Here is a 17,606-nt window from a genome sequence, read left to right on the forward strand (position 1 = left end):
AATTAGGAGTTTGGGGGGGACGGCTAGGAACACAATCTGCAAGGTCGCAAACGCTGGAGCGCCCATTTTGCTTCACTAATGCGTGGCAGATGCCCCGCATCGCTTGGTATGAGTAGGTCAGAACTTCCAGCGTGTGAGTGGCGGACTTTCGCTGTTCCTCGTCTGCTTCAGTACCAGTGTGACCAGCCTGCTGCGGCAACAACAGGTTGGCACGAGTCGAGCTTCAAGGGAGCTAGATAGGGCTTCGAGAATTCTCTGGGGCTCTTGCGCTGAGCAAAGGTAGACAGAAAAAATCGGCGTAAAGGCCGATATGTACGCTGTGAAGATTGAGCTCTTTAGGTCCCGACGGAGAGCATGGAAAAGATAATAAATGCAGCCAACCTGTTGCGTATGTGGTATTCTAAACAAGCGTATCAAAGAAGTAGCCCAGATGCGACGCTCCGCAGCGTTGGAGTTAAACTGGCACATTGACTGCTCCAGCGTCACTTGATGCGGCGCTTCCACAAGCTACGGAAAACTAGTATAACGAGGGGAACTGGTCTAGTACAACCATAACAAAAGCCGCGGAGACCCCGCGGCCTTGAGAACAAAGAACGTGCTCATGGCGTGGAGCTTTGTTGTTGAGCTCTGCTAATGGGGCTCACTGGAATTTAGGTCCCTGAAGGAACGGAACGAATCAGAAACCATCGAGCCGAAGGCAGAGACAGAAGGCAATGCAATGATAATTACCTGCTAAAGCTTACGGTACTTGCACAGGCACCTCACAGGTACTGCTTCGCCGAGTCAAATCGAAAACTAATGCATAATTTGAGCGTTCTGTTCAACTACCAACGGAGATTTTCGGTCTCTCAATAGCAAGCGCAGGCCATCTTTCAAACGCGAAACCAGTGGTCACTAGCAGCCCCGAGCAGAGCAGCACTGGGTTTAGAGCTTGCTGAAAATTCTTGAATTCAGTGCACTCATCCAGATTTCTGTTTGCAACAATATGTTTGAATTCAGCTGGCGCATGCCTTTCTCCTAGTAATCCAAATACCTTCCTTCTGAAAGGGGGTGTAGAAGGCCTGTGGGGCCGATGCATGCTGATTTTAAGCCTTTATCCTCAGCTTCCAGATTCCACCCACGAATTCTGAAAGTGTTTGAAAATCATCGTGCTATTTGATGTTTTCATATATTGGTGGCATTTGGGGAGCGGCAAACGCATCGAGCTCCAGTCAATGTCCCATTCCCATAGCGCGTCGGGAAGGGTTACAGTTCAGGCCACTAACGCTTTTTACTGTCAGAATTACTATGTAATTTTCACATCAACAACGCACAGAGGATGGCTCCCACGAAGGGCAACGTCCAAAAAGCACAACAAAAGGCTGCACGACGGGAACTGCAGCAGAAAAAAGCCGCAGCCAAAGAGCAAAAGAAAAAACAGAGAAAAGGCGAGGTAGACTGTGATGAGACTCCAATAGAAGTGTTGCTTCAGCAGTTGGAAGAAGAACAGCGGCAAAGACAAATCAATAAGACCCAAGCTGTACAGTGTGAACAACCGTCACCTAGGGCGCATGCATCTCTAACCCTCGTACCAAGGTATGGTCACGGCTTCTATATGTTGTAACCCGTCGCCTTTATTCGGTGGTTATCTCTTCACTGAATGATGAGATATTTTGCCGATTGCTTGCGTGTCTTACTCCAAAGTGGGGACTTCTTGCTTTTTGGTGGGGAGAGTTTTGACGGCAAGAAAGTCCGTGTCTTTGGTGACCTCTTCAAATGGGATATGGACAAAGCTGAATGGAAACGTCTCGAAGCCCCCGAAATGCCGAAGGCACGCTGCTCTCACCAAGCCGTATATCACAAGTGAGCCCAAGAGCTTGCCTTGCAGAGCCGTTGGCTTTCAAGGAACCGGAATGGCCTGAGTTGTTTTTGTGACAGAGCGCAGCCGTTTTCAAGGCTACTTTGGAGGACGTTTAGGCAGTTTGTAGGGCTGAAGGTGTTCGGATATTTGGATTTCGCTCATGGAAGCGAAAGAGTTGGGGTTTGTCGAACTGGCTCATGTTTCTCTTGCTGCCTTCAGTGACGCACTGTATATATTTGGAGGTGAATTTTCGACGTATTATCAATTCCATCATTTCAAAGACTTTTGGAAGTTTGATCTGAAGACGAATTTGTGGAGCAAAATACTCGTCGAGTCCTCTACACAGGTTCCTTCACCTCGGAGCGGACACAGAATGGTGTGTCTTAAGCGGGTTCTCTTAAGTCCATAAAGGCTTGAAGAAGCGTAAATTACTGGTTTAGCTTTACAGCGAAATAGGAAGAGAGCACTGATGGGGACGTTGGGATGCTTCACATGGTGCTGCAGGTGGTTTCATGTCGCTTCGTGGTAGAATATCGTTGGTGTGTGTGCGAGAGGTCACGCCATGGAGTCATGCAACCAACTTCGGACAGTAGTTTTACCTAGGGTGGGAAGTAGAGGCGCCGCATATGGATAATTCGCTGAGGCGACACAACTGTACATTTGCGGATGCTGTAGGTCGTTTGGCGTGGCCTATTAGTTCTGTTTGGCGGGTTTCACGACACGGGGAGAGATACACGCTACTACAACGATTTATATATATTCATCTTTGGCGAAAACAGGTTTGTTCGCTGATGTGTCCCCCTCATTTTGCGCTGAGTGTTGACTTAGCGATCAGCCAAAGTAGGTGACAGTCCTGCATTGAGCTTGACGTATTGATGGCTGCCAGTGTGCTGTGTTGGTAGTTACGGCAGTTTATTGAGCAAAAACCAATCAAGGGAGGTTTACTTTTCTCAGATGGCGGAAAATAGAGTTTCCTCCTCATGCTCACATTCCGGAGGCCCGAGGCGGCTGTGTCTTTATTGCTGTTGGAGATGCGATACTGCTTCATGGTGGCTTCGCCAAGATCAGAGACACTAACAAGCGTGTCCAGGGGAAGACATTTACTGTAGGTTTTGGATTCACAGACCCAGCCAAATCTCGTGTATTGAGGTTGCCATGCATTGTGGTACACGCATTACACACATGCTTGGCGAATGTTAAATCCATAGGGTCTTAGTGAAAATCGTTTTACAAACTAGGAAGCAGTTTGCAGTGAAGATCACTGAAATTAAGCATAACAAACGTCAAGGGCTGTGAATCGACTCAGGACTCGTGGCTCTTGGACTTGAAGCCTCTGGCTAAGGGAGCACGGACGCAAACTCCCAACTGGGAGAAAATTAGAAATGGCGGTACTCCACCCTCGCCGAGAACAGGTGAGTTGACGTATGCTCCTGAAGATCCTTTGTCGTGCGCTTGCTGGATTTTATGCTACTGTAGTGTAAGCGCGGAGCTAGTCTGAATGTCGGTGTTTGCAGTTTCCTGCACTGCCTGCTGAATCAGAATCTGAGCTGCCCTTGGCCGACGTTCTAGACCCTAGTAACATATTTTGCGGACCGTCCTGACTTTTTTGCAGGAATGTGCGCAACCGGATACAAGTCTAGTGTTATTGTTTTTGGCGGTGTCGCCGACCAAGATGATGGAGGGACAAACCTGGCATCCGTGTTTTTCAACGATCTTTATTCGTTTGATATGACAAAGAGGTAGGTCCAACGGCATGTTTTCTGCTCTTTGCGTCGTTCACGCGGTTGTCTCAAGAATGCTTTATCAAGCTCCGCCTGCTTGGAGAGAGTTATTTTTATGAATACCTCCCATATTAGCTTTGGAAGAGAGCTGTCTTAAACTTATTTTGCTTAGGCGCTGGTACCGGCTCGAGCTTAAGAATGGAAAGAAGAAGAACCGCAAAAGGCAATCTTGCGAGCAGCTTGAGAAAGCTGTAGGTAAGCTTGACGAGGCGGATTTCGTGTTCAGCATTTTCAGCTAGTTAAGCGCATTAGTACCAAAGGTGTGCAGAACTGCTATTAAGGACACAGCGGAAGTCATGGATGTTGGTTTCCAGGTCAACAGGACCTTGTGGAAGAGCAAAGCAACTGCGAAAACAACGCTGATGAAGAATCTTCTGACGGTGAAGAAAACTGGAAAGTATGTTGAAGGAAGATGGCTCATGTTAAACACGACAAAATAGCTTCTTGGGTAGTCTGAGAGTGTGCGTGTAGTGCTGCAGAGCTCACTAGCCGCATTGCGGGTTTCAGTGGGTTTTTGTCTCAGGAAACATTCGCTTACTTTGATGCCAAAGGCCGCCTGGTGAAGCTACGTCTTCAGGACTTTTCGGAAGTGACACAGCCCTTTATGCCTACTCAAGACGACGCCCCTAGGCGGAGAGAACCAGATAATGAAGCGGCAGTCCACGCGGCTTCTTTAGTTCGAGGCAACGAGAAGAATGCCGACACAAATGAGACCTTGTCCACTCTCTCTGAGATTTATGCATGTGTGGAAGCACATAACTCCTCCGACTGTCATGATACACAGACGCAGCTTAATGGTTCCCAGGCTGCCACAAAGATCGACGCAGCGCCACTGAGGGCATTAGAAGCGCAAAAGACCCCGCCATTGTTTTCGGCTGATATGCCGCTACCGCGTCTTCATGGAATGCTTTGCGTGCGTGGTTCGAACTTGGTCCTCATGGGGGGCATAATGGAGCTGGGGAGCAAGGAGATCACTTTAGATGACTGCTGGACCCTCAATCTAAATAAGAGGTGTGTGATTTGGGTAGAAACCCATGCAGAACTCCAGCATTGGACGGCTTTTAAAGCGGCTATTGCGCTAAGTCGCAGCTGCCCAACTGACATATTTAAACCCTTACTGGAAGAGTTTGACTCACAATTGGTGTTTCGCGTAAATGACAAGCCTCTTGGGTTTTTAAAAGGCAGTAAGTATGAAGTTGAAACGGAGTGTTCCTGAGAAGATTTGCCTACAGAGATCGCTGGATTCGAGTGCTGGAGGGCACTATGCATGAACAGGAATGGCAAGGAGCAGACAGTGACCATGAGAGCAGCAATGAAAGCGACGGCGATGTTAGCAGCAGCAGTGGTTCCAGTAGCTTGGAGAGCGATGAGCTGGACGACGGAACATCAGAGTCGGATGAGGGTACGCCATGTGGCACAGGTAGCAGGCTTTGATTGGGATGACGACTGCAGAGATATACCGTACATTAGCTCTTTTTGCTCTCAGAAGTACCACGACGGCAAGGCAATGTACAGCGGGTGCGACGTCGCGTGCAGGAGGAGATACAGCAGCTGAGGGTAAATGGAATGCTGCATGGAATATTCCGATCACTTTTCGTATCATGTTATATTCAGTGGTTAGCATCGTAGCAACGCTCGACATACTGGTAAACTATCAAAAGCTCCGCAGCTGCAGAGTGCATTCAGAGCATTCTGTATGATTAAAGCCTGGTCGGTAACTGCACTGCAGCCTTCTTTTGTATGGCATAAATGCCCGAGAATGCAAATATGTTCGTCGCAGGAGCAGTACGACCTTGACGACCCCCTGGAAACACCTGCACAGGGCGAGTGCCTAAGGGATTTTTTCGATCGCACACGAGCACACTGGATTGAAAAGGTGTCTACTGCAGGTACGGGACGAGTTGCAGTTTCTTTCGTTCGACTGCAGAGCCTGTGCCGTCGCATGTCACTCAAAAGCATTGTGGCAGATTCTTGCCATGGTGAATTCATCTTTAGAATCATTGAACCCCGAGGAAATCCATTCGACTTTAAACAGAGCAGAGCCCCCAACCAAAACAAGTACACAAGGTGATTGGAGCAGTGGAAATTGTAGGCCTTCGTGGATGCCCTGCTGCGGTGGTGTTTCTGTTCCCCAGGGAACGTGGTGCGAAATAGCAAGGAGCTGACGCGGGAAGCTTTTGAGGCTGCCTCAGCCCGCGTCTCGTTTATCCGGGGACCACTGCACCGAATAGACGAACTGCTACGACTAGATGAAGATCAAGCAGAAGAGCATGATTCGCTAAACGACAGACATACGGGCCACGCACTTAAGCGCCACTAGTAGCAAGACAGCTGGGACATTCTCGGCCCGAAGGTAAACAATCTGCACAGCGGCGTGCAGTAACCTGTGTGAGAGCCCAGCAAATGTGTTTCCAGTTCTTCACTCAAAATGCAACATCCCAACGACCGGGCAGTCGCTGCGCAGTCGCCTTGAATAGCTCTCATGGCTTAGTGTCACCTGCAAGCAGACGTACTTTAAGCTATCTCCCCAATGCACGCGCTGCATGGGAAGCGACGAGCAGGATAGAGAACAAAGCAGCATACGTAGTCAAAAATGTAAGGCGAAAGCAGCTTAGGTCTTGGGCGTGGTTGGCATGTGATGTTCCTTCGCCACGCGGCTGCGTCTTTAAGGCTTCGCCTCGTCTTTGTATGTGTCTGATGCCCCCTCAGAACCCTCCCGAACTACGATGAAAGGTGTCGTGCCATTAGTTGCCGGAAAAACGTATTTGTTGCGCTTCGGAGCTGACACATGTGTGCGCCCAGGCAGGGATAGGGCGAGGGCTCTCGGGGCCGCACACCGGGTGAAACGGAACGAGCCGAGTGCTTCAACGAAAGCCTTGTCTTCTTGGGGCGATCAGCCCAGCGAGCCTTCGCTCCACTCGGCAACTCGTATGAAGGTGTTCCCAGTTGATGCTGTGAACAAGAGCTTAGTTTGTGCATTTAGAGACCCATACAGCGCTCAATCTTCCTACGCCGTCTTCGGATGTCACACACACAAAGGGTTTGGGGTACTCCACCGCCAGAATTAATGACATAAACGGCACGTGCATGTATATGGGGGCATTCTATCCTCACACAGCTGGCGCTGTGGTGAAATCGTTGCGAATCGTTGCTACTTTAGAAGCACCGTGGTCGCTGCGGCGCTGAGACGCTTACTGGTTGCGTCGTGAATGGTTCCCTACATCAGCTTTATTCGTCTCCTTGCGTCGAGCCAACAATGTCCCTCCTCTGACTGGCATGCGTCCTAACAAGCACGTTTTACACAGTACACTTCGGACAGCCTAGGATGTTTGCTAGGAAACAGCATTGTCAGGCTCCAGCGTGCTGGAGCTTTGAATGCAGGAAGGCAATTTTCTTGGAATTCTTTGCACGAAAGCAGGTGATAATTACCTCCTCGGGATGCCTGCTCAGAGGTTGCATCCTCCTGCGTGGATTCCCGAGATGAGGAGGACTCCTCTTCCTGGGCTGCAATACACAAAGTTGATCCGCAGAAAAGCACAAAGCATGCATTTCACGTGACCGGGGAAGTTGCTCCATGATCCACAGTGTGGCACCGGGGGTGACTGCCTGCAAAGAAGCTTCTGTTGTTAGCTAAGGGTAGCATATGCTAAGTTAACGCTGACACTCTGCAGGGTTCCACGGCGTGGTCACAGCATCCCCGAGAAGATCGTCGTCAGCATCATCGTCGTAGAGCGAACCGCCCGAGTCTTCGCTACCCTGCAGAACTTCTTCAGCAGCCCTTTCCCTGCGCTCGCATACGTCGCTAACTTTCTCTGGCTCTTGACTTTTTTCCCAACTACTGCATAGGCACAAGAACTGGAAGGCCGCAGGGATAAAAGTTTCTAATCCATCTTGCAATGACGACATAAGGGCGACGATGTGAGCTCCAAGGTGCGTGAACTCACGCGAGAGCAAGGACCTGCCGCTCAATATCTCCGCTGTGAAGGATCTTGTTTGATAGTGCCGCTGCGCCCTTCTCTTCCCGTTCTATATACTCCGCCGCATCTGGGGTAACAGCATTGTTGGAAGAGTTCTGATATACTTGCTGTGGTTGAGGGAATACGAATGGCAGCTGCTGTTCCGCAAGACCATCACGCCCCAAACACCATTACCGCATTCATGGCAAAAATTCGACTAGAATGTGTCAGGCACTCTTAGAGGACACCGGAGTTGATTACCTTGGAGAGTCGCCTTCAGCGGAACAGAGCGCAAGGCAGCAGGCTTCATCTTCTCAACCAAAAAAGAAACAACTTCGTCTGCGTTTCCTCGTAGCTCTCGCAGAGCCAAGTACAAAAATCCTGGGCCGTGATCGGGAAGCATCTCCTGTAGCTGCCTGAGACCCATAAATTCAACTAGTAGTGGCTGTAAAAGCAAGATGCTCTCAAAGACTCCAGTGTCTGCAGTTCATGCGAAAAAAGCATCCGTTAGCAAGATCTAGAAAAAAGCCCTTGCTTAACTCACTTTACAGTTGCCGCATCTGTTGGGTTCAGAACCCAAACCATCTCTTTTTTTTCAGAAGGTGCAGCAAGCGATGCGCATGTGGGCACCAATGCATCGCCACTCTGAAAAACCAAGCAGCGTCAGCTCCCGGAAATTCACCCAGAATAATTCTTCAACCTGCGTGCTGAAGCGTACGCTGCAGCAGTGTCAGCAGCCCTTGAACCCCTGTGGCACTTCTGGGCGCTAAATAATCATATGAAGGCTGCATCAAGCAGGACAAAGTTGGTATCCATGGCGCTCTTACATGCGTGGGAGAGGCCAAAATAGAGTCAACGTAGTCTATTTCATCCGCACTCCTGTGGCACAAGTCAAGACGAGCTTTTGCGCATTAAACGCACAACCGTGATAGCTGTCCGTAGCTATTTGTTGAATACATGCCTCCGATTCCTCATTCTGCTGGTTAGTCTTGGCGTCAATTGATGACCAAAAGCAGGCATCTCAAGAGACATACACATCAAGTGAGCGCCAGTGATCCAGCAAACGACGAATCCCACTAAAAGATAGGTCATTGATAATACATTCCGTGGTGCCACCGTTGGGGGAGCAGTCCTGCAATGCCGCAGATGAAATATTCAGTGCCGCCAGCACCTCAAAAGCGACCCAAAGCTATTGGGGAAGTCGTGACGGTTTCTTGGCGTGCTTTTAAGTCACCTCAAATAGCTGAAGAAGCGAAGCGCCCCAATCCTGTAGTAAATTACTTGATTGCTGCTCCAGCCACCGACTACGTCTTCTGGTGTCTCCAGTACTGAGCTCCTCCCGAATTGCGCGGCTTTGGGCAGTTGCGTCCCCAACTAAACAGTTGCATATCAGTAACCGAGCCCTAATAGCCGCCTGATGAAGGCTTGGTGGCATGATTGATGTGGCCCATTCGGTCCACGGTGGGCGTGTCTGAACCAGGTCAATAGGCCGCGTAACGAATGTGTTAAACTCAAAATTCCACGCCAAGGCACACTATAGCTACCGCAGCTGTTGAAAGAAGCCGTCTGGGAAGCGAATACGTGCTGCTTAAACGCAGTTTGTAGATTTATACGTGTAATGTCTTTAAATCTCACCAGTTTTGCATAGACCCGTCTAAGGAGAGCTGCGAAAGGAGCCTCAACAATTTTAGGGGCTTCCGGCCTTCTCAGCGCGTTGAGCATCGCTTCAATGGTGGGATGTGACGAGTCTTTATCTTGCCTTCTTTCCCATAGCTCCAGTGCAAAGGACACTGGTAAACAGCACGTAGCTACTCGTAAAGTCGATAGGACTTCTATCAAATGCTGCAGAGCACCTGCAGTGGCCGCTTGCCAAGACGAAGAAGTATGGTCCGCCTGTGCAGCTGACAATAGTGGGCACAATACGGGGCAGTCTGGCCGCTTGTTGATCGCGTCAAGTCTCTTCGCTGCAACGTCAAGTGCACGAAGCACAGACTCTCTCAACTCGACTATGAGCCTCTGTCGCTTCGTGGGCTTCAGCGACGTCAGTAAGGTGAAGGCGACTTCGCGACACAGATTCGGATCTGCCACCTCCCAGCACAAACAGATATCCATACAAGCTGTAGATGGCAGAGAAAGTAGCTGCTGCACCTTCAGGTTTACCAACTGCAACTTCGCCAGCCGCAAGAAAACCCGCAGCAAGAGCCTGACCATAGCAGTGTGAGGACAAGTGAACGAAAACCCAGCGCTGTACAGTGGATATGCATCATATGTAATGTTTCTGCCACTAGACTTCTATGAGAGGCAAGAGCAGCTCTGTGGGGCTGTATCCTCCGTACTTCTGCGTTGTTTGAGTCAGAGGGTATGCCTCGGCAGAGTAGCAGTCATACGCTGAAGGCAACTGCAACAGCAGTTTTTTTAGCCACTTCCGCAGCTTGGGGTCAACTTCCAGCTGTCTGATTAAAACATCTTCACGCATGTGCAGCAGCAGCAAAGCGACGACTTCGACTTCAGCTGCACAGTCGCACAGCGAAGCTAGGAATGAAGTGAAGGCCTGTACGGTTTTCGTGCCGTGTCTCATCTAGCCGCAATTTGCTGCGGAAGCCAAATGCCGCAGAGTTTGTTAGGTGCTTGCCTCCATGTCGTACCCAGCAGATGGCTTCGCTCATCAGCAAGCAAACTTCCTTGCAGGCGCCACACGTCAGGCCAGCACACCTCTACAGTCGCCATCGGAAAATTGTTCTAATGTGCAGCTTGACTCCGTATGAACGATTCCATTAGGCCTAAAGGCAACGAGCGATGTTTTGGGTCTCACAGTGTTCGTCGTGGTCCCGTTAGTCAGAATCTCCACAGGACACCATTAGTTGTCTTTATGGTTTATGGCTGCACTCATAAAAAAGTAGCACGCAAAACGTAAACATGCTTCAGCTCCAAAAATTACGTGGCATACTGTAGAAGCTGAGCACGTGGGGCTGAAGGGGGCCCCCAAAGAAAGCTCTGAGCAGTGGATTCATACTTCCAGTGTCTGATGTTGCCGAATGAAGTTCATAATATCGTTGGTTTTGAGCATCTGGATACTTCTTAAAGGCGTTCATGTACATGCCTTCTAAGAATGCACCTCCGGTGCCCGTTCCTGTGGAGACTGCATCATGAAATATTTTTAATACTACATTTGTGGCTTCACAACAGCAAATTAAAGAGATCTAAGTGTTACAGCACCAAAACAGGTGCATGTTTGAAGCTTTAAGAGCAACTGAAGGGGAGAAACACCCTGCAATGCTCAAGAGAAAGTCTGTGACCAGTAAGGGCATTCAAGTTTCAATTGGAAAGTTCGGCTAGTATTCTATTACCTCAATGCGGCATAAAAGGTCTGCAGAGTAGTTTGAAACAGATACCAAGCCTACAGGAGTTTGGAGTCCTGTAGGTGCAATAGATGCGGCATAGTTAAAGCTTCCTACAGAATTTGGGCAGATTCTTAGCACGAGGTCGTCTGAACAGCTTCCCTTTTAAGAGTGAGTCACTTTGGTGCATTGGAGAAATGGGTGCGTGCCTGCGGTGATGTCCAGTAATAGGACAAATTGGGAGCAGAGTCATGGCAGTGCACTGCCATGACTCTGCTGCTTTTAGATCGGCACGCAGGGGTAGCGACCGCTTAAGTGGCACTTGCCTACTCCGGGAACACCTCATATACTCTGTATCAACCATGTTTAACTGCTTCGGGTGTTGTACAAGGCACCAATTCCTTGCCGAGAGACAGCCCTTAGCAACAAAATAAATCCATCAGGTCTGTTTTGCGATTTTTAAAAATGGTCTGTGATAGTGAAGCTTCTGGTTTGATCTGCTCAGGTCGCCCGTGCAACACAAAATTCGAGGGAAGTAATCCTCGTGTGGCTTGACAAGCCACACGAGGATTACTGTCAGGTGAGCATGGTACTGACTGGGAAGAGACGTGTCGGGCTTGTCAAGCCCAACACGTCTCTTCCCAGTCAATACCATGCTCAGTAGACAGCTTTAGACTATGTTCCACGAGTTTGCTATCTAGGTACCACCACGGCTGAATCTTGAAGCAGACGTCTTAAGCCTTAATCTCTGTGGAGAACGCAACTTTTTCCTACGACAGCTGTGCCTTGCCTCGCTTCAAAAGAAGTGAATCTCAGCTGGCCACCTATGTGTGTCCCCATAGCTGGCTCAACTAGCTCTTCTGCCCCATGCAGATATGACCTTAAAATTTAAGAAGAGCACGAGCTTGACTTGGGAAACGCTGCAGCTCTAAATGGGATTAATCCAAAATTGGCCTTTGACCTAAGAACAGACTCCTCGAGTTACGCGAAGTCCGTGCCAGCTACAGGGCCGGTCCGCACGTTCAAAGTTTGCACCGAGCTTGATAGAGCTCGTAAATTCGACTTCAATCAAGTTGCTCGTTTGGAGCCCCAGTTGACGGCGGGGTTTCTCTCTTCAGTGGCCGTAAATGCTTGTGCATTTCTACACTTTGTTGTGTATATATCTGCAGGTATGAATGTGGCTGTATCACGACCATCGTAGAGCAAGGCACGAAGGCGTTAAGAACTCATAAGCGCATTGCTTTTACACTTCTTTTCCTCGTTGCACTGTGATGCATACAATCAAATATGTAGGCTTGTGCATGCAGCAGGGTCTGCACGGTGCCAACAGCGGTTGGGGATTCCGGCTAGGCGATAAACTACGTTGCCCTGGTACTGCAATGCTGCGGTACGCACTGTCCAAAAGCAAGCATGCTGCGAAGGGATCGAGTCCCTCCAGTCAGGGTCAGCATCGATGCAACTGACTGCACGGGGCACAGGCACCAACGCGATCCTGGAGATTAATACTGTAAGATTTACACCTGTAGGTCTGATTCGCCTCTCCACTTCGACCAAGTTCCGTACGCAGAACAGTTCTACATTGAAAAATGAGGCTCAATTGTCAAAGATGCCGGTGGCGATGCCTAGGCTTGCTTACCTAGGCCTTCTTCCTTCGATAAGTCGGACGAGCAAACTTCTAGAGGGTATCAGGATAAATAGGTGGAGAAAGCGTGAGAGCAGATATAAGCGGCCAAAGGAGCTCTGGATCTGTTAGGTCCTAACTAAAGGTGCTGTGTCAATACACTCAGTACACAAAAGTGAAGCACATGCACCATTCTCAAGTGGGAAGAGACAGAGATAATGATCCGCACACATTATGCCTTACTTTAGGTTGCATTTAACTACGACAAAGAGCCAAAGAAACGTTTTGAGTAGCTCTTGTCATTGCGAAACAACTTGCTATCCGTCTGTCCCCGTGATTCTGCTCAGACGCAGACGAAATTGTGTGCGGCAACGCACGCTTGAGTTCTATGCCACAAGGCAAGCATCTTCGAGATCTTCTGCTAAGCAATCTACAATCGTAGTAATAACATTCTACTATTTTTTCAGGCAACAGACAGCATTTATTGACTCTCACTTTGTTTAGCTTCTGCAAACATTCTATTTTGCTTCTATACTCATACTCCCGCAACGGAATTGACAAAGTGAGTATGTTCTCTGCCCTAAATATTTCCGGTTCTCTGTTTTACTGTGACACGAATGTTTAAAACATAAAATGTAATTTGGAGTCTCTCTGCCAGTTAGTATTTGCAATCCATGGGACAAGGCTGTAGACTGCTATTATCCAGGCTCCTTAGTGAGTTGTTGTCCTACTGTTCGCAATACAACGAGTACGCAGATGGCCTTAGGAAGGGGTCTAAGTTAAATTTGTCCACGTATGATAGCGATTAACATTATAATGAGCAGAAAAGCAGATCTCTCTGTGTGGCTGGACGCTACAAGCTCTGCAGCCAAGCTCAAGGTTTGCAACTGGTAATGATGGAGGTACTTTGTCAGGCACTGAAAATTGAGCCAGCTCTGCCTCTGTTGTCTTCGTAACTTTGAAATCCCCTGGATTTCATGTTTGCGGTTACCTAGTGATTGCATTTGATGTGCGTGGATTAGAGTAGTTTCCAGTTTAACCGGCAGTTGGCATCAGCGCAAACGCTAGGCTGCGGACAATGCACAAGTCAGGGCCAATCCAGAAACGTGCACGCTGTCTTGCGCCCCAAAATTATGAAGAGGCGTCAAAGCCAACACTCACTCAGAAATGGTGAATATGCAACACAACGTGCAAGTCATTGAAACAACTGAAGAGCCGTCAGCCGGGACATATAACAAGCTACTTGAGTTACAGGGAAGACGGGGTTACCTGGTTACAATAGCGGTCACTTTTCTTCGGGGCGCTGGACGTCGTCTGATCGGCCGACATGGAACTTCTATAAGGAAAAGGAGGCACAACCGTTCAGAAAAGGACTTTGTGGAACATCAACAGACCCTGGAGAAGGAAGGCGTAAGCCACGTAAGGGCTTCTCTAGGCCTAGCGGTTGTCCCTTTCACCGATATGAGGGTCAAACCACTGCGACGGTACGAGGAACACGTAGCACGCCTTATATCAAGGATAATGTGGAGATATGCAACTGGGACAAGGTGAAGCAGCTGTTGTACACTAGGTTATGTATCCTCTCACGAACAATGCTTTTAGAGCAGCTGGCTAAAGCCCGGTGGAACTGAAACTAGAAGACGTATGTTCCATAATTCGCCTTCCGAGCGCAAAAATGTGTCAATATAGTTATGGATAAGTTTCTACTGCTCAACTATACCCCGCAGACAGTAATCAAAGAGGGTGGAAATATAGGTCTTGTAAGTTGATCCCACGCTAGGCACTCGCACCCGCACCACATTAACAGTCCCGTCACGACGCGGCCGATATCCAGCTGCTCTCCACTGACAAGGCTAAAACACCAAGCGTTGTGCAAAATCCCCTTCCTTTCTCCCGGCTGCTCAACTGTGAACATTCTATCGAAACTACGCTGTGGGCTCGCGTCTTGCAGCAGCTCACGCACCTGCCCAAGTACCTCAGAAACAAACGCAGCTGTTCTTCCCACGCTGCACAGTAGCTCCTGCTTCTCATTTGTGGACTCCGTATACTCTGGCTCACGCCACCATTGCGCGACCTGGCTTCCAATCATATCTTTGGAGAGCCTCTTGCGGTTTGTGCTGCTTGCCTCTAGTGTGCTACGCTCCTCTCATCCAACACACGTCTTCGCCACTGTTGTTGCGCAGAAATATATAGCTGATTCACGAGCGTCTGCGTCCAGCGGGGGGAGGTCCGAAAGCACACAGCAGCCCTTCGCTGGCGCCTAAAATTTTACAACTCCTACGCTTTGCCATTTTAGTGCTGCCGTTGCTTTCCCCAGGCGTAGTGACTGTCGTCCACGCACCTCTTGCAAGCTTCTTCAGGCTTCCAAGCCTCCGTTTCCCGTGAGGGGTACTTTTCTCATCAAGAACCCTTTGCGCTTGCCCTTATTGCTGCCGATCTACAGGCGGCGACTCCCATGGGTCGTCCACCAAGGCAGAGCTCTATGTCGCTCGGTCGTCTCCTTCATTCTTCCTCTGTGGCCACCTAGGGGCCTTGTGCTTTTCCAGTTTTATGGCAGCGAGGCGTGTAATGCAGGAACGTAGGGGCGTTTCTGGCTTCACTCTCGCCCAGTGCCTCATCTCTGCGCCTATTTTCTTTAGCTAGGTGTAGCACACGAGAGCGCCTTCTGCTCTATACTGGCGTGGCATGCACCTCCAGTAGTGTCGGTACAGGCCTATCTTCGCAAACGGAATATCTGAAATACTGCTAAAGAATCTCATGACGTCATTACCTTCTCGTTGCAGCTACGATCATCTCGCTGGAATCCTTCGCGTTACGCTCAAATGAAAGGAAAACCAACATTTCAGCGTTTCCTGCTTCAGCGTAACGTTACTTGTTCCACGTGTGATGGGCCTTTCGCTTGTTGTCTCTTCAACTCACCTCTCGGCAGGCTCCCGGTGGTGTTTTGACAAAACCAACTTCGGTGTGTCTAAGCTCCCCGTTACCCTGCTTGGGTGAGCTTGTTTACAGGGAACCAACTGTGGATATATGTTTCTGGAAGGTTGGAGGCTCTCACAAATACTCAGCAGCAAGCGTGTAAGAGCAAATAGTTGTCCCAGAGAAACCTGTGTACACACCTAGGCAGCCTCCGGTGACTGAACCGTCGTTGACATATGGAAGGCTGGCGGTTTCTACGCATTGGACTGCCTGGGCCAACATGACCTATCACGTTTTCACGTTTTCGCGCGAATATGCCATTACTATTGTAGTTTTTGTGCTTTTTTTCATGACCGAGTTCTGTATGGAGTTGCGGGTTGCTGGAGCTGGAATGATCTGCGGTGAGCCAGAACTATGATGCGTTTGCGGAAATGGCTAAAAACTACGGAGAATGACTATGACACGCTCCTACTAAAGCAGATCCTTGGAACCAGCAATCGATTAAATATTTGTGGATTTGGCAAAGCAAGGATATAAAACACAAGGCAGTTCTAACGCCGCCAACCCCATTGTTACCATCAGCAGAAGGCTACCGATTGAAGAGGTGTCTGTCCATTTCAGCATGAGACACAGCCTTGTAACATAAATGCTGTCCGCTTCATAGATTATATATGTATTTGTATTATGTCAGGAATTCGGATTGAATTCATGGCCCACCCCGCTACTTCGAAAACTATGGTGACCTGACGCGACGCAAGTTGAACCACTAGAGGCTCAATAGGTCACCTCACACCATGTGATTTAAATGGCACACTCACAATTGCTTTCCACTTAACAATGCATCAAGTGCCAGGGGTCCTCAATTCCTCACTGGCTTGGGTATGGAAGCAAAGACTCCAAAGCACGACTACAGCGAGTATCTAATGCCACGCTGGAACAAAAAACGCAAAGACGTCTACAAGCTAGCCTTCACCCCAAAACTGTACAGTTCTTCGGGCGGACGTGTTATCATTACGAGGAAAAGGCTACTCTGGCGGAAAACGATTCACAAGTACAACTGGTTCTTGTTTGTACCTTGCATGTAGAAGCTGTGCATTTCACGACGAGTGTGGGGTTAATTTGAAAATGAGCCAACCAACACCCTCTTAGATTCACGACTGTAAAGAGCTCCTATTCTGTTCGTTGTGACGGTCATAAGAATTTGATTTCAAACAAAGACGCACCTGCAACACACACCGTGGCTAGGTTGTGTAAAGGTGTGGACTACACAGCAGAGTGGTCCCAAATTGGAGTCTACGTTGCTGTGTGTGTACATGCAGGTATTTGTGTGGCTCTATTATATATAATGGAGCACAAACCAGTTTGAGTTCAGGCAAGACAGACCTCGAGAGAGCCGTCGCATCATGAATGCGCACGAACGTGAAGCTGTGGTAGTCCAAGAATTAGCCAGGAATCGTTCGCTCGCGAGTTTGTCCAGTGGACGCCCGTGTAATATATATGGCCGCATTTAAATATTAAAAATGTTTTCAATAGCAAATCTGCTTGGTACCTTCCTGCACTAGCATTTTTCCTGCGGGCCTACGCTATTCAATGCACGGGCTCTGCGGTTTCAGGACCTTGTTGACTACATAGTGCAGCAAGGTGAAGAGCTGCAACAAAAGCTGAGTGCAAAAATGAAATATAGAAGGGATGGGACATTTGCCTTGTCGCTTAAGTACTAGCACAGGGCGTCGGATGTGGAAAGGGCCAGAACCACTGGACCACATCAGCTGGAGCCCAACATGTTTGTCTGCGGGCCCCGATCTATCAGCGAAGAGCAAACAACGACAGCGTGCAGGAGCTTTACTCCCCCAATTTGCTGATAATTAGCCATTACATAGATCAAACTGACTTGTTTTTGAAGTGAGTGAAGCGTCTTGGCTTCCGGTCGTCGCGTGCCGGTGTGGGTGGAGCGGACTGGTGATCTGCTATATTTGTTTTAATCATATCGCATTTCGCAACGTGAGAATTGTTAGTAAAACTGCCTCTACGAATTGCTTATGTATTTCATATTTGGTTTTTCGCAATATTTAATCTCATGGAAGCGGAACGCATTAAAACTCGGCGTGTACATGCCCTGAGGAGGCAAAGCCATTCATCTTCAACACATTACTC

General features: G+C 48.9%; 2 protein-coding genes across 2 annotated transcripts; one reads left to right on the plus strand and one right to left on the minus strand.

Annotated features, from left to right (window-relative positions):
• Positions 1 to 1,318: 1,318 nt before the first annotated feature.
• ETH_00019405 (kelch motif domain-containing protein, putative) lies at positions 1,319 to 5,941 on the plus strand (the record flags this gene model as incomplete). Its single annotated transcript, XM_013375741.1, has 14 exons — positions 1,319 to 1,575; positions 1,684 to 1,842; positions 2,060 to 2,216; positions 2,516 to 2,619; positions 2,795 to 2,945; positions 3,147 to 3,252; positions 3,453 to 3,579; positions 3,734 to 3,816; positions 3,936 to 4,018; positions 4,145 to 4,632; positions 4,854 to 5,023; positions 5,108 to 5,178; positions 5,402 to 5,510; positions 5,757 to 5,941. 14 exons carry the CDS (start codon positions 1,319 to 1,321, stop codon positions 5,939 to 5,941), a joined length of 2,250 nt encoding a protein of 749 aa, XP_013231195.1.
• Positions 5,942 to 6,812: 871 nt separating this feature from the next.
• On the minus strand, positions 6,813 to 10,155 carry ETH_00019410 (uncharacterized protein; the record flags this gene model as incomplete). The annotated part of the gene is made up of 10 exons (XM_013375742.1): positions 6,813 to 6,904; positions 7,051 to 7,125; positions 7,284 to 7,405; positions 7,566 to 7,665; positions 7,839 to 7,993; positions 8,122 to 8,222; positions 8,405 to 8,456; positions 8,812 to 8,951; positions 9,213 to 9,780; positions 9,914 to 10,155. 10 exons carry the CDS (start codon positions 10,153 to 10,155, stop codon positions 6,813 to 6,815), a joined length of 1,647 nt encoding a protein of 548 aa, XP_013231196.1.
• Positions 10,156 to 17,606: the final 7,451 nt, after the last annotated feature.

Source organism: Eimeria tenella, genomic scaffold (genome assembly GCF_000499545.2).
Source record: "Eimeria tenella Houghton genomic scaffold, Eth_scaff3, whole genome shotgun sequence".
Classification (NCBI taxonomy): domain Eukaryota; phylum Apicomplexa; class Conoidasida; order Eucoccidiorida; family Eimeriidae; genus Eimeria; species Eimeria tenella.